A 23770-nucleotide genomic window follows, 5' to 3' on the forward strand; every position below is an offset into this window, starting at 1 on the left:
GGGTGACTACCTGGGCAGTTTATCCCCTCCTGCATGGTTTATTTAGCTGAGGCTTTGGGGTTGTGGTGGATTGTAGTGCTGCCTTAACAATAGCTGAAAGACAGTGGGAGTTTAGATAACGATTTTAGAATGAGTTGAGGCATTGCTATGATGTTCTCAAAGAATTATGTAGCTGTTGGCAAGATGTAAAACCATGTATCCATCTCTTCTTTACCCGAGATATAATGACTGGGTTTGCACGACATGCTAGCCCATCACGGGTGACTGCCCATGATGGGTTAGCGTGTCATGTGAACCCGGACCATTCTTATCAGGGTGGGTTGTTTTTTCCCAAACAACCCACCGTGATAACTAATGATCTGCGGTAGGGGTAGTTTTACCTATACTTGGTTGGCATGTTCTGTGAACCCAGACATGCCAAACCATCATGCATAAAGGGCATCAGGCAGTGAGCCACTCAGCAAAAGCGGCGGAAACCCCATCATGGGCTATGTGACATGTGAACGCATCCATTGTAATGCAATAATTGCACAAGCCCAAGGTGCAATAGGAAAATGGGTCTTTTCACAGGCCTGGAGAATGGTCTGAAGGCACATGAGGTGCTTCTCTTGCTGAAGCCAAGCCATGGATGGCTTATGGAAACTGCTCTTTGGAAGAACATAAACATCAAGTAAGTTGTGAACTGACCTGAGTCCAGTTGCTTACTGTCCAGTCAGATGGGCACAGGATATCTCTGTTGCATGAAAGACGTGTTTTTGGTTTCAGCAGATGTTGGCATTCTTCAGCAGGCAACGCTTGCTCATCGAAGCCCACGGCCTGGATGCAAAGGACAGTTCGCTTCTTCTCTCCTGTTGGACCACAAGTGGTGGAACACTTCTGCCATTCTCCCGCCCACCATCTGCAGAGCCAGCCAAAAGGGAATGGGGAACACCAAATGGACATGCACATCAAATGAGAGGAGGAGCACCAACAATGCTATGGACGCTTCGAGAAGGGAACCAAAAATATTGCTGAACTATTTATGTTCTGGGATTGGACTTGATTTCTCCATATTAAATATTAGGCTTACAACTTTTCCTGTTCCCAAATGATGGGGCTGCAGTAAAATTGGATGAAGATAAACTCATGCCAGCTCAGCAGAAGTATTTTGATAATGTCTGCCATTCACATAACATCTTTAATTTCAAAGTGCAATCCTGTTTACCCTCACAACAAACAGCCTTGGAAGAGGTGGGTCCTTATCATATGCATTTTACAGATGGTCAGCTAGGGATGAGACACTGCAACATGCAAAATATCACCCAAATAGGTCCAGGGAAGAGGTGGGTTGAACCCAGATAAAATATGCCCAGATTACTATCCACTGGACCACAGTAACTCTTCTCTTGGGTCACCCAGTTTAGGCAAGGAGTAGGCAACCTAGGGGCCTCCAGATGTTTTGGACTATGCCTTCCATCATTCCTTGGCCATACTGATTGGGACTGATGGGAATTGTAGTTCAAAACATCTGGAGGGCACCAGAATAGGCCCTAATTTAGGCCTATTTTTATTTGAGCATTGCAGTCCAGATGCCACTTTCATGTGTTTAGGACAAGTCATCATATCACACTAGTATCTTTATGGGAGAACCTCATGGGATGGGGACAGATATGATTATTTTATATGCCACCTTTATTCCTTTCTGGGGACTGGAAATAGCCACATTGGTCCATCTCACTTGGCTCCAGGATCTCTATGGTTCCCGTGCAGTGTGGGAACTAACTAAATGGAAGCAGCTCCCACACCACAGCAGTACTGTGTCAGCCATTTTGCTCCCATGTTTCAAGGTGAGAAGTTCCATCCCAGTTCAAACATCATCAGTCAGTGGTTACATAGGAAGCTGCCCTGTACGGAGCTGGACCATTGGTACTGCTGACGCTGACTGGCAGTGGTCTTCAGGGTTTCAGGCAGGATTCTTTCCTAGCACTACCTGGAGATTCTGGCGATTGAGTCTGGGACCTTCCATGTGCGAAGCATGTGCTCTACCACTGAGCTACAGCCCCTTCCCCAAGTGTCCGTTAGTACAGTATCACAACGCAAACAGAATACTATTAGTATTAGGGATGTACGGAGTGTGTAAAAGCCGCTCCATCTGTGTTTCACGAATTGTCAGGCACTTTTCATTCTGGCATCTGTTCATCAATGGAATTGGATTTCTTCTTTGTTTCCAAATTTGCACAAATTCACACTTGCAAAAATGTACAATTTCCCACAAAATGCACATTTTCACGGTTCAGCTTACGAGGTAAACGCACATTTTTGGCAGTTTTTAAAGTTTTGTGCATTTTTACTAAATTTGCTCAAGAGTCTGGAAAGTTAGAAAAATGGTCTGCAAGTCTGAGGAATCTGCCTGACTGGGGAAAAGCCGGTCTGCTGCGGAATCCATGGGTCAGATTCACTAAAAAAAAACGAACTCTTTTGGTCCTGTGACGGATTTCTCTAACATCCCTAATCAGTATACAATTGTATGATATCACACAGCATGCTAGAAACTGGGGGCTGGATTCCATGATTACTTCCACTTGTGGTGGTTGTCATTCAGCATGCAGAGAAGTGTTCTGTGCCTGCTCTGACACACACTCAGGAATGGGAAGAGGGGAAATGTCTCTTTAGAGACAGTGCTTGTTATTTGCAATTTCTAGAAGTCAGGGGTGTAAATCCTCAGGCCCAGGGACCAAATCTGGCCCACTCGGGGCTCCATTCCAGCCTTCTGAAGTTCCCCAGATGGTTCTTCTGCCCCAACTCTACCCAGCCCCCTTTCCTCCAACCAGCAACAGCTTGGTGGTTTCCCAACTTTGGGGTAGCCTTTTCCCTATTCTAAAAGCTTGAAATATCTCTCCTGAGGCTTAGGTACTGGCAGTAAGAGTTTGGAGCCAAAATATGTTGGTATTTTTGGCCCCACCCCCTTTTGACTTCAGCCCCTCCCACCACTGGAATACAGCCCCTGAAAGCTTCTCCAAAATGGAAGTTGGTCCTTGGACTGAAAAAGGTTCAACACCCCTGCCATGAGTATTTATGTTAAAAGTATTTTTTTAAAATTTAGATAGTCTGCTGCCAGATTATTTGGGAGTAACCTTTTCGTTGGCGGGCAGAGCAATGTAGAGGAGGTGGGGGAGGGGGAATCCATGATGGACAGAATGCCATTCCATAGGCCCTGTTGAGCTCACAGAAGGTGTGTTCACGCACGCACACGCGCGTGTGTGTATGTGTGTGGAATTTCTTTTGTTTGTGGCCATTTTTAAAATTTACTTTCCTCTTCCATTGCATCAACTGGGAGGGAAATAATCCACACCAACTCCAGGACTTGTGCAGGTTGTCTGACATCTGGAAGCAAGTTCAGCAGCTCCATGGCCTCCCCCAAATCTGCCCCAGAATGCCTCCTTTTTGCCCTCTCCACTATCGGAGTGGTGATGGTGGGGGAGCAACAGTGCAGGACCTGCCCACTGCTGCCTGGATGAGGCACCCAAGGGTTGACTTCCCTCCCCACCCCGTGGATCTCCCTCTCCATGGGTGGTGAAGGAATTGATGCTATATTGTATGGCCCCTGGGATACCCTCCTAAGTACTACAGGACTGCTACCCAAAAAACCAGCTCAATTAATTTAACCAATTGATTAAATAACACAGCCCTAATAAAGATGCACATTGTACCTATTTTTGTGTTCCTGCATTGAGAAATAAAGCCCTCAAGCCAACCAATTTATGAAATTTATATATTGAAAACTGTCTTGCTAGGGCAAAGGATTCATTTCTGAATGATAGACAGTTTGTGATGAACGTGGTTCTTTGCACACTTGGTTAATTACTGTAGACTACACCCTTGACATTTTCGAGGAAGTCTGCATAATCCTACTCTATATATTAATGTTGAGCTAGTAAGCCCTTTAATCCACACTGACTGAAAGTCAGCCTTTGCCAATTACCTGCCCAGGAGAGATTAGCAGCCTTTCTGGAAAACAGAGACTGAGCAGGTCTTGGTCTCAAACCTTAGAATTTTGCCTATTTGTTCAAAAGCAAATAGGCCCATCCATGGGAAATTATATAACATATTGATCTCTACAGCCCACTACATTGCTAACTCTCAGTGTACAAAGTGGGAGAAGCTACTTCTTAATAAACTGAGATACAAGGATAGTGTCATTTTAGATTGTTTTCTGTCAAGCAACCCTCCTCAGTTCCTTAATTTGCATTTCCCAAATATTGTCGTTTGTCCGCAACCAATCCTTTGCTTCTTCCCAGCATACTAGAAAAAAATCTATCAGATGTAGGGTGACCATGTGTCCTCCTTTACTGAGGACGGTCCTCTGTCTGAAGGGCTGTCGAGGACAATCCTCTATTTGAAGCAGTGGAGGCTGGTGGCTCTGATGTCAGTGGGCTGGTGAATCCATTCCAGTTTTCAGTCAGAACCACTCAGAACTCAAAAGGCACTATCCAAGCAAATTTTATGCATATTTACGTCCTCTTTTGTCCTCTTCTTTGGTGATGCATTGTCTCTTTTTTTTAGTGATAAGTAAGTGGCTACTCTAAACAGGCACCGCTTCCACACAAACTCATAGAATCATAGAATAGTAGGGTTGGAAGGGGCCTATAAGACCACTGAGTCCAGCTCCCTGCTCAATGCAGAAATGAAACTCCATTCATTTAGATGGTGGGCTGGATCTAGAATCTAGGCTTGGTGCAATGGGACTTCCTGGTTCTCTCCTCTTCCCTGCACGCCCCCCCCAACAGCCCCCAAATCTGCACCAGAGGGTTGGGGGACCCAACTTGTCAGAAGGCAGTGCCATAGTCACCACAGCCAGCAGAACTGTCACCTTCTTTCCAGTGTTACTGTCCACATTTCCAACACAATAAATGTTTAATTTCCAAAACTGTACATAAACAAATACTGGATTGCTCTTATGGTTGCACGTGTCAACACTCTAAAAGAATTCTAAAAGGTGCAAGGCAGATATAAATCATAACGCAAATGGATCCAGTTGTGCCACTGTGCTGTTACACAAGCCCCATTCATCATTGAGAACTGCAGTGCAAATATCCCAGTGGGCTGTGCCTGAAACAATTAAAGCTGCAATGCTAGCCTGACTTACTTGGGAATAAATATATTTGAACTTAGTGGGGATTACTTCCAGGTAAACATGCATAGAATTGCACTGCACCCCTTTTCCTTGGTGTGACTTGAACTCAATTTTCACTTCTTTTTAATCTAAGCAGAGAATGCCTCTGAGGCTTGGATATTACAGAGGTTGTTAGTGATCAAATCAGGTTATACAGTCAGCTGTTGTTGTTGTTGTTCAGTCGTTAAATACAGTCAGCCGACTTCTTAGCAATTAGCACTGAATAATCATTGCACTTTCATGGGGTCACAAAGAGTTGGACATGACTGAACGACTGAACAACAACAACAAATCATTGCACTGCATAGATCATATACTTCAAAAAATATTTACATGGGTTGTAATGGCACTGAAAAGACATTCCTGGATGTTGACCTGGCGTTGAATGGGGTACGGGTATGGCTACCCTTGAAAGACCAGGTCCGCAGCCTGGGGGTCATTTTAGATTCCCAGCTGTCCATGGAGGCTCAGGTGTCAGCTGTGAGCCGGACAGTGCTGTACAACTCCATTTGATACGGTGGCTGCGCCCCTACCTTCCCAACCATCTGCTCCCATCGGTAGTGCATGCTCTGGTCTCCTCTCGTCTAGACTACTGTAATGTGCTCTATGTGGGGTTACCCTTGAAGACAGTTTGCAAGCTGCAGCTGGTGCAGAACGCGGCAGCTCGCCTGATTAAAGGCAGCCGCAGGCATGATCACATCACTCCGGTGCTGAAGGAGTTGCACTGGTTACCAGTTGTTTTCCAGGCCAAATTCAAGGTGTTGGTTTTGACCTTTAAAACCCTATATGGCTTTTAAAACCCAGCCTATCTCAAGGAGTGCCTCCATCTCAAGGAGTGCCTCCAGAGTACCCCCACTGAGATGTTATTGCTATACACAGAGCAATTTGCCATTTCTTTTTGGCTTACAGATGCTCAGTGTTTACTCTGTACAACCAGCAGGATCTGTTGTAAAACCCACTGCTGACGAATGCAAGGTTAAGACCGGTCAGGAGGAATACCCTCAGCCAAAGAAGCCACCTCTGTCATCTGGAAGCTATGGTTCGACTCATACCACCTGTTAGCAAGGATAAAACTTGATTTCTGGGTACACAATGGTCCCTGAGCATACAATAACAGATTCAGGTACAATCCTATACCCACAGTGAATTCAGTGGAACTTACTTCTTGGGAGCCTTTTTGGCTAAAGGGCAGGGTAAAAATACAATCAATCCATTAATCAATCAATCCATCCATCCATCCATCCTAGGATTATACTGTCAGTGTGTCACTAAATGTAACACAGGGCCAAACTAGTGTCATTTCATTTCATCATTTCCTTCCGCATCTTTCATTTTTTAAAATGGCTAATAGCAGGTGCAGGGAGGCATGATTTCTATCAGGACAATGATGCATGGGAGGGGAGTATAACCCTCTCCTCTCCTGCCCTGCCATGGTTCTGACAGAAATGACCCCCCCCCCCCAAATCTCAATGGCTGCTGTTAGCCCCAGGAGGAAAGCTTCTTTGATGTCAACTGGGGCTAATAGCAGCTAGGGGATTTTCCTCAGTACCATGGTGGGGGAAGAAAGGGTTACTCACCTCCCCATGAACCACCGTTCTGACAAAAATTTCCTCCTGCAAAAATACACCTGCTATTAGGAATTTTTAAATGAAAACGTTTAGCATCCCATCTAGTTTGACTAAGATTTAGGTGGGTTTTAGGGCTGGCCCAAGACACTTTCCTGCTTGAGGACAAGGTGGCACACCTCCATTCCACATACAGAAGGCAACCAGAATAGCACTTCAGTCTTACTCCAGCACTGGACAGTGCCCTTCACAGCACCTGAGGGAAGCAGACTAACTTAGGCGGCTTGGGGCAGGCTCTATAGCACACATAGTGCTATCCTTCAAAAAGATGCTGCTTTGGCAGCTGCTTCACTCTGTCTCTTGGTAGGGCTGGCCCTGCTGGGTTTCTATAGTGTCAGTAAATCAGGAAACTGAGTCAGTGGGTTGCCTTAGAAGACTGTCCACCCAGAGAGCCTGTAGCTCAAGTGAAATTGGAAAAGGAGACACTGGCTAAAAACTCATTCTCTTATAATTTACTATGCTATGCTGATTTCATATTCTTCTTCATAATCTCTTATGCTGTTTTATTAGTTCCTTTAAAAATTTGCATAGTTAATTTTGTTTGCAAGTTTCTATGGTCTGTGGCCCAACATATAAATTTCTTCTGACAGACTGTTATTTATTGCCATCATTATCTGTGAGTAGGAAAGGGAAGGCTCCTCCTGTGCAAGCACCGGGTCATTACTGACCCCTAGAGGGATGCCGCTTGTGCTGGTGTTTTCATGGCAGACTGTAGCGGGGTGGTTTGCCATTGCCTTCCCCAGTCGTGACTACCTTTCCCCCAGCAAGCTGGGTACTCATTTTACCGACCTCGGAAGGATGGAAGGCTGAGTCGACCTGAGCAGGCTACCCGAGACCCGGCTTCCGCTGGGATCGAACTCAGGTCGTGGGGAGAGTTTCGGTTGCAATGCTGCCACCTACCACTCTGCGCCACACGTATCCTCCCCTAAATTGTATATGTGTGTGTGTGTGTGTGTGTGTGTGTGCAGGCTACCTTGGTGGACAGTCTTTTTCAATGCATTTCTTTTGCTTTCCATTTGGTTGTGTTTCTGGATCACAAAACAGGTTTTTCACCACACCTTTCCCCTTTTTCACACAGCGGGCAGTTTGTCGTTGGAAACCTACAAGGAAGAAGAATATGCTGTATTCAGAGGCAACACATGGCTTTAGGTAGGTGAACACTTCTGCATGTGAAAGTAGCTGTTACATCCAGGCCTGGTGTCAGGAGTTGGTACTGTTGGGCAGTTTCCAACAGCCCAAGTCCTCAGGAGGGCCCACTGTCAACATTGCCACTGACCGCAAATGCCATCTACAGCCATTTGTGTCTGGTGTTTCTCTCAGCACTGAAGCCCACCATTTTAATTCCCCCACAACTCTCCAGAGTGATGCTACATTGGGGTCTCAGAGGCACTGAGGCAGAACTGAGATGGCAGGTGCCAGCAGAAGCAATCATTGGCTAGACTGGCTTCTTTTCTCTCTTTTTTTTGCTGTTGCTGTGCCCATGTGGCACCACAAAGGCAAGAAGAGGGGATGCTGCCACCACCAAGGGCCTACCCACTGCTGAAAGGCTCATCTGGAGGGGTGCCCCACCACTGAGGAGCCTGCCTGGGGGGACACCAAGGGCCCCACAAAACCTGCCACCATCCCCAGTTGTATCCTAACAGCTGCATTACATTCCCTTGTTTCCCTTTAGAATTCTTGTATTATTCTGATCTGCAGGACTAGACTTCCAAAGATGCTCAAGGAGAGAGGTGAGGAGAAACTGTAACGTTTCAGATCCTGCCTAGCATAGCCTCCTTGCCATGTAGCTTGCTTGACTACACAAGCATTGTTCTAATCTTAGTGAATTAGCCATTGTCTGCACGGCAAAGGGATGTGTAACATCTTGACTAGTGGCATCCTGTAAGCATAACGGGCCAAACTGAACATTTCACGCTGGCGTGATAGCAGTTTGATTCTTCTGTCATTGCAATGGCCACCTAGCTATGTTGCTAGGTTATTCCAATCCCTCTCAGGGTGCTTCTAGATGAGGCGTTTAGAAGATGGCATCTTTCATTTGTAACCCATCTGAGTTTTTCCACTGCTTCTTTTGTCTTTTTTCTTAGCAGAAAAAAACCATTAAGAAAGAAAAGATGGGATAGGTGCACAATGCCTCTGGAGTAGTAGTGCTAGGAGGGCTCTGTCTGGAAGCACCCTTTCTCACCCTGTGGCAATGGCCTTGGATGACATGGGGAAGAGGGTAGTTGCATTGGTATTTTCTCTGCCCTGTATCCATTCCCAGCTAAATTTAACCATTTAAAGTTGGGAGAGGCTGGGCCAGAGAAGGACACGCTCACCTAAGAATACGGCCCACCGGACACCATGAGACATCTGAGAAAACATGCAAAAGGCTGGGTGGCATGTTGAATTGCCAACTCTGGAAACAAAACAAGATCTGTCATCACAGAGCCATAAGAAATAGATGGAACCTCCATGTTCAGAGGCAGTATACCACTGAACACCAGGCAGTGAGGGGCAACAAAAGGGGGGGTGCCTTCCTGCCCGCTTTTTGAGTTTCCCAGCAGCATTAGGCTGGCTCCTGCGGGAAACAGGATGTTGGAGTAGATGGACCCTTGGTCTGCTCTGGCAGGACTCTTGTTGTTATGGGTGAGCCCTCGAAGAAGATGAACACTCCAAGGCAGAGTTCAGAATGAGTCCAGCCACTGAACCAGGGGATGGAGTCCGTTGGTTTTTGGTGGAGCCCAGTGCAAAGCATCTGTTCAGGAATACAATATAAAAAAGAACCGGAAAGGTGGGGATTCGGGAGGCAGGGTGGAGTGGCTTTCCTGGCAGGAAGCAAAAGCTGATCAAGCTGGTTTGTTTCCTGGTCAGTTAGCATCCCTGCTTGTATGACCCTCAGAAACACCAAGCATACCCAGTTTTCAGTGCACTTGTGAACCAGGGAAGGAGTTAATGGTTTATCCATCAATTTAACTGAAAGCAGAAAACCAGGGCTCATCTTGGTCAGCCGTCCACCTTTACATGTCATTAAGTAATTTCCGTAAGTTAGTTAAGTAATTAGCGTCATTAAATGACTAGAAATGACTGGGAAGCAGAGAAGGCCCCACATCTAGGATGAGGCAAGATCCGTGCGATGGGACTTCAGTGCAAATGGGACTGAATAGCTCTTGCCATTTTGTCAACAAGAAAAGAAGCCTTGCAAGTCTGAATTATGCCATATCCACACAGCAAGATATATCCGTGGCCCCAGCTATGCAAGTTTTACATTTTGCTTCCAGAAAAGGTCCAGTTAGACAGAAGAGAGAACAGTCACTGGAACATTTTGGAGTAATTCCTAAGTTCACTGCATAACCTACACAAGCTCTCAAATCTTAGATCCACATTTAGAAATGCCAATTTTCCTTCTTTGCAGAAGTGCCACATTTTTAACAGCAGCATCAGACAGAAATTCATCAGATGGAGCTTCCCCAAACACTGCATCTCCATGCTGGGAAAAGCATTTTGTCCTATCCTACACAGAGCCTCTATCAGAAAAAAAGTGTCAATCAAAAGGCAGCAATTGCTCCCTTGTAGAGAAACCTTTTGTTAAATTGGGAAAAAGAATCCACTTATTTACAGCAACAACAAAGCCAGTCCAAAGAAAGTCAAACTGGTGTTTAGATGTGTAGTGAAGAGAACGGGTGCAGACCGTGGGCTGGGAAATGTTTAGGTCAAATATTATATTAGCCACAGACTCATTAGCTGGTCTTAGGCAAGCTATGGATTCTCACCCTCAGTTTCTCACCTGCAAATTGCAATATAGGGATATTGCAACATGATAGTTGAAAGGATGGTAGAGATATTGGCTTTCTTCCGATGCTTTGAGAATGAGCCTAGCCTCCACACAGGCTCAGCTATTCCTCCTCTTCAGCACAGCTGGAAGGAGGAGGTCAGAAGCTTTGCTTGCTTCTGTTTTAGACTAAGGGCACAATCCCATCTATTGCGCCCTTGCTGCTTCGAAGCCCCTGAACTCGAGGGGTTCAGAGATTCCTATGCCCTGCTGGGCTGAAGCCAGCCGGGCAGGAGGAGTGGCAGTGGTGAGCTTTGCCTCCCTGCCCTCCATTCATTGCTTTTTCGCTAGACGGGCTTTTCAGCCCAGCATCAAAGTCGGAGGAAAGGAGGCTGGAGGAGGCTCAGAATAAATCATATCCTGGCCTCTCCCAACTCCTCCCCTCCCCACCCCACCCCACCCACTGGAATGCCCCCTTTCCCCCCTCTCTGAGGCCAAGTTTCTGACCTTGCAGAGGCAGCCAGCACAGGTCTGTCCACGCTGGCTGCCTGGGAGTAGGGTTGGGGGATTGGATCGCCAACTCCCCCTTCCAAGGTCAGAGCTCAGATGGAGGAATCCAAACTATCCTACAATCCCTGGGATGCTCATTAGAGAACAGGATTGTTCTCTAACTGCGGATTGGTATGAAATCTGAAGTGTGGTTAACCTTAACTATGGTTTGTTGAAAGAAACCAGCCTCACACCATGAGGCTGATTTGTTAATTCCACAGTTTAGACTTTGGACATAATGCTAAAGTGATTAATTGAAACAGAAAGTGAAAGCTCTTTAACGAGCTTCCGCCATGCATTAAAAACGTGGTTGTTCAGGCAGGCATTTGGGGTGGGCTAGGGTAATTTTAGAAATGTGATGTTTTTAATGTTGAATATTATTGTTTTGAACTGTTTTTATTGTTGTACATCGCCCAGAGTGGCTGGGTGACCAGCCAGATGGGCGGTTAATAAATTAAATAAATAAATAAGCAAGCTTCCCATCTCCTCCATGAGACCATGCAGGAGGAGGAGAGAGTGCATGAGCCAGAGGTTTATGCATGGAACAATAAATCACTGCTTGTTGTTACGCTTGCAGGAGGCCAAGGTGTGTGAAATCTCTGAATACCAGCAGCCAATGAAGAAGTTTTCTGATAAGAACCACCAGCGGTGGGGTGACTGAGACAAGAGGGGAATTGTTGTCCTTATCAGAAATTGGCAGGAGGTGGCAGCAGAGAGCTAGCCACTCCACCAGCAAACACAGACAGAATAGCTAGCCAATCAGCAATGCACACTTGCATGGTGTTGAGGGAGGGGCCCCCTCCATCTGCTGCCCACTTAGCATTAGTTTCTGATAAAGATAGGAATTCTCCTCCCTCCTTGATCACTCCAAAAGAGCAGCCACCTGTCACTATTAGGGAACTACTTCATCAGGCACCATTTAGTTTGAACACTTTCAAAGGGCTACAGAAATGTTTAACATGTTTTCCAAATAGATTTTTTTAAAAAAATAGCTGTTTATCTTTAAAAAGCATGGAGAAATATTGATTTTTACAGTGTAACATAGCTAAATGCAAAAATGTTTACTTAATTCAGTCATGGGGAAAAAAAACTCCCTGCATTGTTGTCTGGCTGTGGAGGTGGAGGGGAATCCAAGCTAAATCAGCTCCAACTAATCAGTGATTAGCAGTGTCATGGGGCAGCTCTCAAAATGCCAATTTTTATTTACAGGGTTGCCTATCGAAGGACATGGTTTTCAAACCAGATTTTAAAGCTCCATTTGCCAACCCCTGCACAATCTATTTGTTCCCTACTTGGCATGCTCTTAGAATAATGAATGAATGGTGAGGCCAAAGCCAGAGAGAGAGGGGGTGGGGGGAGATGGTGGCATTAATACTTCTTACCCCGCCCGCATGTTACGCTGCAACCCGTCCAGCTTCCATATTGCCAAAAATACTCCAGCTCCTCCACTTCATTCTCAGAGCTCCAATCTTTACGAATGGTATATTCATATTTTATTCCAGGGTTATTTTCCTGAAAAAGGAGCTGAAAAGAATGTAGTTTATTATAAGTCTTGATCACATAATGGCAACAAACATGAAAGTAAGAAGCTTGATTTATTTATTTTTTGGTATGTTCTAAAGCAGAGATGGGCAACCTGTGGCCCTTCAGACGGTGGACTCTGACTCCCATCAGACCCAGGCAGCATGGTCAATGGTTAAAAAATGGGTCCAAAAAATCCCAACACCAAGTATAAGCTAATGGGATCTGAGCTAGTGGTGATTGACCAAGAAAGAGATCTTGACATGGTGGTGAACAGGTCAGTGATGATATCAACCTAGTGTGCAGCTGTTGTAAGAAAGGTAAATTGTGTTAGGCATAATTAGGAAAGGAACTGAGGAGAGAATGGCCAATATGTCCTGTGCTGGCTGTAGCAAACTCTAAATGCAGTGGAGTCAGCAAACATCCAAGCCTAAAGGTGGCTATCCAATGGAGTTCAGGCTAAAACAGAGGTGGTCTAAATTCAGGCAGAAATCAGATGCAGGCAGGCAGTGGGGATCAGGCAACAGCAGTAGTCAAGGTAATAGGCAAGAGGTCAAACACAGTAAATCAGTCAGGTATGTTATATAGTCCTGAAGCAGGCAGTCCAACAGGTTAGGAAGCAGAACATCAACCACAGGGCATGGTTCAAGAGGCAAGGTACACAGCACAGAGGCTGGATAGATGATGCTGTTCCAACACTGGCTGCGTTTTCAGTGAAGGCTTTTAAATCCAAAGCCTGCTGGACCCCACCCAGAGCTCAGCTGTAGTAATCCAACCTCCCTTTCCAGAGCTTTACTCCTGAGGAGTCCCTTTCTCCTGAGGAGATCTTTTCTGGAGGGGAGCACTCCTATGCACAGGGGCCCTACTAGCCTGTTGTTTGAGGCGACAACGCTCCCAGGGGTCAGGGGGTTGCTCAGCCTCTGCTTCAGAGGCGGAGTCCCTTTCTCTTGACAGGGATGGCCCTGCAACTATCTCCCCTGAGGGCTCAGGCTCCTGTGGGTCTGATTGCCATCCCTGGTCTGGGGTCCCCAGGGCTTCTGGGAGCTCCAGCTCTTCCACTGAGGAGGACTGCTCCAGTTGGAGCACGACACACCACCATAGTTTATACAAATCTATGGTGCGACCACACTTAGAATACTCTGTATAGTTCTGGTCACCGCAGCTAAAAAAAATATTGTAGAGCCAGAAAAAGTGCAGAAAAGGGCAACTAAAATTGGGGCTGGAGCAACTCCCCTATGAGGGAAGGTTACAACAGCTGGGATTGTTTAGCTTGGAGAAAAGGGAGGTAAGGGGAGACATGATAGAGGTGTACAAAATTATGCATGGTGTGGGGAATGTGGATAGGGAGACATTTCTCTCCCCCATAATACTAGAACCCAATGGGGTCATCCCATGAAGTGGATTGGTGGGAGATTCAGGACAGATAAAAGGGCTTCTTCACAGAGCACATGGCTAAACTATGGAATTCACTACCACAAGATGTAGTGATGGCCACCAATTTGGATGTCTTTAAAAGGGGGTTGGAGAAATTCCTGGAGGAGGAGGCTATGAATAGCTGCTAGTCCTGATGGCTGTGCGCTGCCTCCAGTATCAGAGGCAATATGCCTGTGTACACCAGTTGCTGGGGAACATGGTTGGGAGGGTGCAGTTACACTCATGTCCTGCTTGTGGGTTTCCCATGAGCAGCTGGTTGGCCACTGTGTGAACAGAATGCTGGACTAGATGGACCCTTGGTCTGATCCAGCAGGGCTCTTCTTATGTTAGGGATTAGTAGTCCAACAACATCTGAACAGCCACACAGGTTTCCCACTCCTTTAAGGAATAGTGGCAAAACCTTCTTTCTAATGAGAAAAAAAAGGTTATAAATACATGAATTGGTTGGGATTGGATCAGGTGTGTTCTGAAATGCACTTAACTCATGTCACTAACAATGCTTTCGACATATGATCCATCTCCATCTGCACTATGGGCTGATTTCTCACAGAGGTACTTGAGTTCTCACACAGGTACCAACTTCAGACTGCAGGTGCTGGTTCACATGGCTGAATGCTCCTCCATCCAATAAAAATGTCTTATGGAAAACTAGATGTTAGGGAGATTGGTTCTAGCACAGCCTTCTCCCTGACATGCTAATTTTCTATCTGTGGGGATTATTTATTTTTGTCTGTAGAATGTGGGAGAAAAAGCCTGTATAAGGCCTGAACCAAAGTCACCAAGAGGGAAAAATACAGAGAATATTGTAACAGAGTAGCTGAGAAAAACAAGACACAAAGAACTGAGTAAGAGGGTAGAATAAACATTTCTGCACACAGACAGAGCAGGCTCTAACTCCTGACTCATGGGCAATGGGTAGGCACAAACCCATTCCCTACTGAGATAAGGTACTGCCTGGTGGGAGGAATTTGCAAATCATTGTGCCCCAGCTGTATTTAGGGGTATATTCACGGTTAGGGAGCACTGATGCATACGTCAGCACCCCAACCCTAATGTGATTGGATATAGATAACATATGTAAGCTTTTAATTGGCAAAAGTCTTTCTCTTCATATTTTTACTATGTACTTTGTTTTCCTCTAAAACCCATGTAACTTGTTCCCAAATTGTAGTTCCTTTGTGACCTAGCTGTGTATACACGTTTTTGGTAATAAAGTGTGATTTCAGATACATTTACCACCAGCCTCATCCTTTAGGCGGGGGTGGTTCTCATTCCCTTTTGGTTCCCCACAGTTTCCCCCACAAGAACCATTCAATCATGTGATCATGCATCTGTAATCTGAAGTGGGGCAGTCCAGACACAGGTTTAGTCCAGGCACCTGCGTGAGAAACAGGACAGAATTACGTCTGATTATAGTGAGAACGGTTTCAAATAGAAACAAGAAGAATATTCCCTCTATTTCTGATTTAATGTAAGGCATGTTCACACTTCTCTGTCTGCCAGAAGAGGGAGATATCAGCAGGACTCATGGTAACTTCAAGAACTAAAAAAAATTAGGGGGAAAAATCCCATCCTTGGGGGAGACCCTAAAACATCCTAGTGAGAATTCAGCATGTTCGGTCCCCATGGAATGCTAGGAGGAAAAAAATGGGTGAGAGGGGGAATGGAGTGGAGTGCCTGCAAAAGGAGAATGGAGGAAAATATGCATAGATATTAAAAGGATAGCAAGAACTACCTCACTGTCTGGAGAGGTAATTTCCTGGTGCACACTGAGAAAGTATTTTTAAATGTCCCTAGGGATATATGGGAGAACTTCCCAGAGAAATCCACAGAGAAATCCAAGATGTTAAAGTAGTTGGTACTGGGCACCAGTGTCCAACCCCCTTCAATAACCCCCAACCAAAATGGAGACAAACAAAACGAATGGAGGACAAAGTCCTGTCCCCCACAAAAACCCAACCCAATGAAGACTGAGCATATCTAGTGGGCACCAAATGTAGAATGACTGTTTGGGAAAAAATGGAAAACCAGAAGGAAGGGGAATGGAATGGAGTGGTTAGATCAGAAGCACTCCACTCCGCAACATTTCGTTGCAGGGCTCTAGTTGTTGCTACAAGGTTTTCCATTGAGAGTGGCCAGATGTAAAATAGGGCAAGCTTCCCAATGTGTTTAATATTTGAATAGAAGAGTAACTCTTGACAAGTGCATGGGAGTTGCTAGGTTCTGAACTAGCCTTTAACAGTGGCTAGATAGGCAGGAACTTGGAAGTAAAGCTTCTCAAAGGCATGCAAGATAATCATTATCGCCTGTTGCTTGCTGCAAACCAAGCTACTGTTAAAGGCACAGCTCCAGGCGCCAGTTCAAAAGGTGGCAACTCTGCAGGTGCAGAGCATTGTGTAGGGGTGAGAAAAGCTGAGCCTGCTAAAATTCTTTCTCTTATGCTACAATTAGTAAAGGTACAGAAAACTGCTGCACATCTCAATACCCACAGCAATCTGCTAAAGCTAGTTTCTCATACGACACATTGGCATACCTGTAGCCACAAAGATTCGTTTGTGGGTCCAGGCGCAGTGAGTTTTTCCAGGTCACCTTTTCTCCCATATTGAAATATTGTTCCTGCCACTTTGTAGTCTCCATTCCATTGGATAATAAACCCTCCATTTAGGTAATACTTTTCTGGGTCTTCACTTCGCAATGCGAGGAAATTCCCTGCTTCTTCCATTTCTACCACTTTGATGTTCCTTGCACCTTTTGGAATCAGGCCAACATCAACATAACCTATGCAGGGGGGGGGGGACATTTATCAGCTTTAACAATGACATTAATGCACCTTGCCAGCTTCTAAAATTTATCAGTGCTACCCCTATTTGAGAGTATCTATAGAAGAGAATGATTTTATTCTGTATAAGAGCTTTTCTACACGAGGCTGTTAATTGGTTGTTAATCCACTGTATCTACTTTCAGTTTCGTCACAGAACTGAGATCCAAGCACTACACAAGGTGCGTTTCCTTTCCTGCTTTTCTGCTACATAACCTCTAGGTGGCACTGTGATATAGAGGAATAGTGCAAAGACACAAGTGAAAAAAGTATTTTCTTTCACTTTTACAATTAAACATCGCACTTTCCCTGCTCGAAAAACACTCAGCAAAAGTGCTCTTTAGACACAGAAGTGAAAGTGGAGGGTCACAACATTGTCTAAAGAACCCGTAAAAACCTGTGAGTAGGGGAATGACGAGTGCATGATAAATGCCTAGTGAGAAAAACCTTAAGTGTCCTTTGGTGTCATTCATGTCACTTAAGCCAACATCATTTCCCCTATTTCTGATGTTCAGGTGTGAGTGCCAATGATTATGTAGCAAAAATGGCACCAACTACATAAAAGAGGAAGGTAGCAGGCTTAAGAGTAATCCCAAGGCTTGCAGATGTGCAATCAGGACTGAGTGTTCTCAGTAGGCTTGGAATACTGAGTGGCAGTTGGGGGGAGGGAAGGGAGAATCCTGAATGAAGGCATGGAAGATGGAGGATTTTGTGACCATTTTCATGCCCATGGAAAGTGTCCCCCTCATTTTTGGCAATGTGGGATGGGGCAACTTAAAAGGCACAAACTGTTCAGAAAGGGATATCTGGACTTGTTTTAAAAATGCAGGTGTTCATGCATATCAGTGCACAGCAACAGGGCTTTACAAATAAATAAATAAATAAATAAATTTATTTTACGAGTCTTAGCATGTACATTAGCACACATCAAAGAGCTTAAACAAAATTAAATGTACATACCACAGTTTATCTGCAGAAAAAAGTTGCCAGGGTAAGAAGGCTTATGTAATCCTTTCATTCCATCCCAGAATTATCATCCTATCTTCTAATAGGGATCTCAATTCTCAGAGTGCCAGTCTCTGTCTAGCCAAAACAGTACCACCATGCACAACAGGGAGGTATCCGCAGCACTCAGAGGATTTTTTTGAATTTCAGCAGACCTTGGAGTTCCTCCAAGCCTGCTGATATCTCCCCCTTGTGCATGGGTGTTGCCATTTTGGGTATACAAGGACTGGCATTCAGAGAACTGAGACAGCCATTAATATAAAGGCTTTTTCTTACTGGGGCGGTCATTATCAAAAGAATGCCACTGGTCCCACTCCTGTGCAAGTAACCATGCTATGAATAAAAACACATGAAAAACATTTGTTACTATCAATTACCCTATGAAATGCAACGATAACCCGTCCTAAATTACTCTACATTAGAATGCAAAAAGGATTTTTTTTAACGCAACAGCAGCTTTGCAAACAGATTTATTTTGGCATAAGTCATCATTATTTTAAATTCACCTTGACAGTTTGATAACAGACTTTTGCCTTACGTGCTTCATTAAGATAGCCATTTAGTCTCGGTCAGCTGAACCAGCTTTAAATTCCCCCCAAAACTGTGCTGTTTTCAAAAGCTTATTGTATACCTTTTGAATAGAATAATAATACTAATACTACTACTACTAATACCAATAATAATTCGAAGCTAATTAGCTGTTGGGATTTTACTTCATTTTGTATAATCAGTGTCAGCTATTATGCTTCCCAGCTGTTTCTAATAAAAGCTCGGCAATTAATACAGCACTTCCCCTAAACAACTAGCTGATTTCTGAATACAAAACTAGATCTGAAAGGTTACATTCAAACAACACACACATTGTCTTTGTTCAATCACACAGTCTCAATGCTGATAAACATAAATATAGACTTGAACTGACAAGTCGCTGAGGCACTGAAGTAAGTATGCACACTTGCGTCACTGTATTGTATTTGCTTCACATACCTCCATCTGCTCTCAGTTAAAATCCTTTATATTAATATCGGATTATTCTAATACCCTTTCTCTGAGTGTGGATCCTTATGTAGCCAAAACAGCACCATCCACACAAAAAGGACATCTGCCTCATTTTCTAGCTGCGTTGGGAAATATAAAGGTACAGTGCACGTTTCTGAGTCGCAATCTCACAAACTCATCAGTTCTCTACATTTTTTTTAAACAGAGATGGTAGCAGAAGATAGACAATGATGGAAAAAAACCTGAAAATCCTGTCACACTTGCCCAGAATGCAGATAAGTTAACTGGCATCTGTAATAGAATGCTACAAGTGTGACCTGCAGCAAAACATTGCAGCATGGAGTGTTCAGGGTGCCAGCCAGCCATGTCTGCTTCCAGGATACTCTATTCCATTCCCCCTCTCCTGGTTCTCCATCCCCCCACCCCCCAGGCATTTTTACCATTCTATGGTCATTGAGTATGCTTGGTGCTCACTGGATGGTTTTTGAGGGTTACATTTTTGGGCTTTCCCCCCCTAAACTTGTTTTGTTCTCCTACAAACATTGGGGTTCCCTGAAGTCTACTGATACCTCCCCATTCTCCTTTCTCTGCCCTGTTGACAACCCCCTTGCCTGCCGTGTGGTATGCCTGGAGAAATCTATACTAGAGCCCATTTGTTTTGCGAGGCAGTGACGTGCTGTTATTTTTTTTAAATGCAATTGCTACTCTGGGGGTACATAGTAATGAATACAGTGCAGTATCAACCATGTCTATAACTCAGTTGAGTGCCACACACAAATGCACAGTGTTGTAATTGCAGCAGCAGCAGGAGTTTGAATGGTCACATGCATTTTATCATTTATATGTACAGTGTAACCATATGCCATATTCTGGAGGTGACGGACTCGACCTTGGGGGAGCTGGAGGTGGCGACGGCCGACAGAAAGCTCTGGCATGGGCTGGTCCATGAAGTCATGAAGAGTCGGAAGCGACTGACCGAATAAACAACAACAACAACAACCATATGCCAGAAGCTATAGTATTGTGCTGCTGTTGCAGGAGAAATGGGAGGGGTATGCTGCTGTTTCAGTTTGCTTCTTCTTTTAGTCTGCTGAGTGCATGTGAACCTTTGCACTGCACAGGAATGAAGGTTTAAAAATAAAGGGTGTGCTTATTCATTGCTGTGCAGGTGAACAGTAAAAAATAGCCACACACAAAACGTTATGGATTTCTACACGCAAATCCCCTTAAAAGCAGTGCAAGGAAAAAGCAGGGAACAAAAGAAGTGTAGATCCTACCGGGGAGTGTTGCAAAACAGGTATTACAGCTGTACAGCAACTCCCACTGGTAAGAGCTATAATACTGCTAGATTGGAACACATATTTTAAAACCCAACTTCCTGAACTTGGGAGCCCTTGAGATAAGTTTTGAAGTGCAACTCCCATCAGCCCCAGACAGCATGGCCAGTGGTCTGGAATGCTGGAGTTATAGTCCAGAACATTTGGAGGGTTGAGAAAGGCTGCTTTAAAATATGATTCAACCAGTACAAACCAGTTTGTTTCAAAAAACACAGCAACATATAAAGTTTCTCTCCCTCTCTTGTAATCCAAGAAGTGGCTGCTGTCAACTTAAACTTCATGAGTTAGTGATCTGACCATAACAATAAGGTCACAAAGAAATCCCACCCAACCCCTATTTCCAAACTTCCAGCCTCACACTCAGTTGAAAACATCAGGTTAAAGCTACACCTTCCCAAATGTGTTGGACCAATGACATATTGAGACAATCTGGCAGGGATGAAGTCCCAAGCCAGGCCCTCTAAGGCAGCACTGGGGAATCTCTTTCCTTTCCACCCAAGGACTGAATTCCACTTTGGAGAAGTTCTTAGGCTCTTAGGTTCCAGTGGTGGGTGGGGCCACATTCAAAGGGGGAGAGCCAAAGGAAAAAGGGGTGGATGCTAGGGATGGCGGAGAATTCCACCATGGACTCCAGTGAGGCCGGATTCTAAAGAATCTGGGCCCCGGAGTCCGTGGTGGAACGGATCACTCACCTCCGCCTCCCTGCGGGATCCATCTGGGTCGGATCCCTGTCCACGTCGAACCTGCGGAGCCAGCCACCAGCTCCACAGGGCTGGAGAAAGTCGATACAGCCAGCAGCCATTGCCGTGCCCTATCTCTGTGTAAGTCAGTCCCCCGACGCAAATGGCGTAGTGGGCGCCATTTGCGGCCACAAAGCTGGTCAATTAGCCTAAATGCAGCCGTAAATGGCTGCATTTAGGCTAATCAACCAGCTCTACAGCCGCAAATGGCACCCACTACGCCATTTGCATCGGGGGACTGACTTACACAGAGGTAACAGCATGGCAATGGCTGCCGGCTGTATCGACTTTCTCCAGCCCTGCAGAGTTGGTGGCCGGCTCCACAGGGCTTCGAAGTGGAGCTGGCCTGGCCGGATTCCGGGCAGGGAGGAACGGATCACCTCCCCCCCGTCGAGGTTTCCAGGGGGGAGGAATGGGTTGCCTCCCCCCCACGTGGACCCCCAGCAGACTGGAGGTAAGGGATTTCATACATCCCTAGTGGACAGACAAAATACAAAAAATACAAAAACACAAGAATCCCCCAGCATCTTTTACCTTAAAGCTCTTCCTGACAGTAACTAAGCCTTCAGAGAGGCATTCCAGCCTTTTAGAAAGGGAGAAAACTGCACAAAAACTGGGAAACCATCAAACAATTGGTGGCTGGGGGAAAGGGGGAGGTGTGTGGCCTTCTGGGTAACCATGGCTGGCCAGATTGGGGGACCCCAGGAAGGATGCGTTTGGTCCCCAGGCCTGAAGTTCCCCACCCCCTGCCCTAAGGCGTCTCCAAGATGAATATTGAAATTCCCCAAGACTGTCTTGGGGTTTCCCAACACCATCTGCCTTGGGCAGGGAGGCTGATGGGCAGATTTGTGGCTGGTACATCATCATAATCCCTAGGAAGGAAAGGAAAGGTTCCTCCTGTGCAAGCACCGGGTCATTACTGACCCCTAGAGGAACGCCACTTCCGCTGGCATTTTCATGGCAGACTATAGGGGGGTGGTTTGCCATTGCCCTCCCCAGTCATGACTACCTTTCCCCCAGCAAGCTGGGTACTCATTTTACCGACCTCGGAAGGATGGAAGGCTGAGTCAACCTGAGCCGGCTACCTGGGACCCAGCTTCCGCTGGGATCGAACTCAGGTCGTGGGGAGAGTTTCTAATCTGTCCCTAATTTGTCACAGTGATCTGTAATGTATTGTTAGACCTTTTTCGCTAATGAGAAAACTTTTAACTGGAAAGCTAACAGGAAAAAAAAATCCCATATTATAATTTTAGCCAGAGAAACAGCTTGCAGATAACAATACACTTGGAGATCAGACAGGATTTGATGTCCCTCAATATGCAGGACACTTAAGAGGTATGCAGGAAAACAGTCAGAAAATATTTTTCAAATATTCTCCCAGTCCTCTTGCAAAAAGCAGCTGTTCCACAGCAGGATTCAGTAGGTGCACATCTGATTGAAAAATATGCTTCAACAGGAGTGTTTAAGGCAAAAGAATTATCAGGGAGGACCAGATGTACTAAGTTTTTGTAAACAGCTACATCAATGATTTCTTTCCTTACTGCCACACTCTATAAGAAATGGAATAACCTAGTCAGACCTCCATCTACAGTGCATCCCCTGGTTCAGAGGTTTCTGATCAATATGCTGAAGGTCTCTAAAGCCCGAGACCGTTATCATTACACGATTTTTTTTAAAGCAACACTAAACCCACAGAACTTTAAAGCCGCTGAAAATCCACAGATAAAATGAGGTGACTAGCATGACAAATTGAAATCTTTACCTTTTTTTGCTCTCCTTTTAATAAGCACAAAATAAAATTCTTACATAATTGGAGGGAGCAATCCTGTGGCCCCTAAACAGAGTCTCGGGGGCCATAGGATATTTCGGATTCCTGGATCCGAGGTTGGGGACAGCGCTCTGACCTCAGACCCAGGAATCTGAGCGCCCCACCCACCCAACCTCACAGCTGGTGCAGAGAGAACCCCGCCGACTGCCTCTCCGAGGTCGGAAAACTGACCTATAAGAGGGGGTATAAGGGGCATTTCTGTGGGCAGGGAGGGGACTGGAGAGGCTGGCTTATGCCACATCCTGCAGCCTTTCCAGCCTCCTTCCCTGAAGGCACTCCCTGACACCTCAGCTAGATGGGCAAAAAGCCTGTCTAGAAAGGCAGAGCAGGAGGCAGAGCAGATGAGGATTGCCTTCGCCATGCCTTCTGCTCTTTGCAGGATACTCGTAGGCCTCCAAGTTCAGAGGCTTATGAGTATCAAGGACAGAACACATAGGACTACACCCACAGAAAATTAAACAATAGCTAAGATAAGGTTCTGTTTCTACCTAAACTTTTTCCCATTACTGTTTTGTCTCAAAGATTTCTGCTTTCTGCCTCTTACCCTCATTTTTTCACAAGGCCTGGTAAGGAAAAATGGGAAGTTTTGCACAATTAGTTCAGAAAAGATGGCTGCAAATATTGGTCCTTTTCCAGCTATAGTTCTAACTAGTTATGTGTAAGCTACAACCGGTGGCTCTGGATGTAGCTATGCATTCCCATTCATTCCAAAAGGTGGTGCTTTGCGGATGAATCTGCTGCCTGAGGTGGTGCTTCACTCTGCTTAATGGCAGGGCTGGCCCTTGCTACACTCTACTTAATGGTAGGGCTGGCCCTGGCTTGCTACTCGATTATACATTTATTTCAATATTTGGTATCAAACAGTTGTTAACAGTATTTGTAAACCTATTACAAGCATTTGGTAGTTGCCATGACATGTTATTTGGCTTCAGATAGTGCTAGTACACAATATCAGTGGTATATACACTAACCTTCAGGGAACAATGGCTTGTTTGCAAAGCACTGACTCGTTTG

At 45.3% G+C, this 23770-nt stretch overlaps 1 protein-coding gene across 1 annotated transcript in view; it reads right to left on the reverse strand.

Annotated features, from left to right (window-relative positions):
• ADAMTS12 (ADAM metallopeptidase with thrombospondin type 1 motif 12) overlaps positions 1-23770 on the reverse strand; it is a 234615-nt gene that overhangs the window by 22040 nt on the left and 188805 nt on the right. The window contains exons 15-18 of the mRNA XM_084833026.1: positions 16563-16807; positions 12457-12598; positions 7751-7877; positions 688-898 (exon numbers count right to left, since the gene is read on the reverse strand). Coding sequence (XP_084689152.1) covers positions 688-898; positions 7751-7877; positions 12457-12598; positions 16563-16807 — 725 coding nt within the window. The remainder of the gene's footprint in view (positions 1-687; positions 899-7750; positions 7878-12456; positions 12599-16562; positions 16808-23770) is intronic.

Source organism: Heloderma suspectum, chromosome 2 (assembly GCF_057233095.1).
Source record: "Heloderma suspectum isolate Gila_16-S chromosome 2, 16-S_ref, whole genome shotgun sequence".
Lineage (NCBI taxonomy): Eukaryota > Metazoa > Chordata > Lepidosauria > Squamata > Helodermatidae > Heloderma > Heloderma suspectum.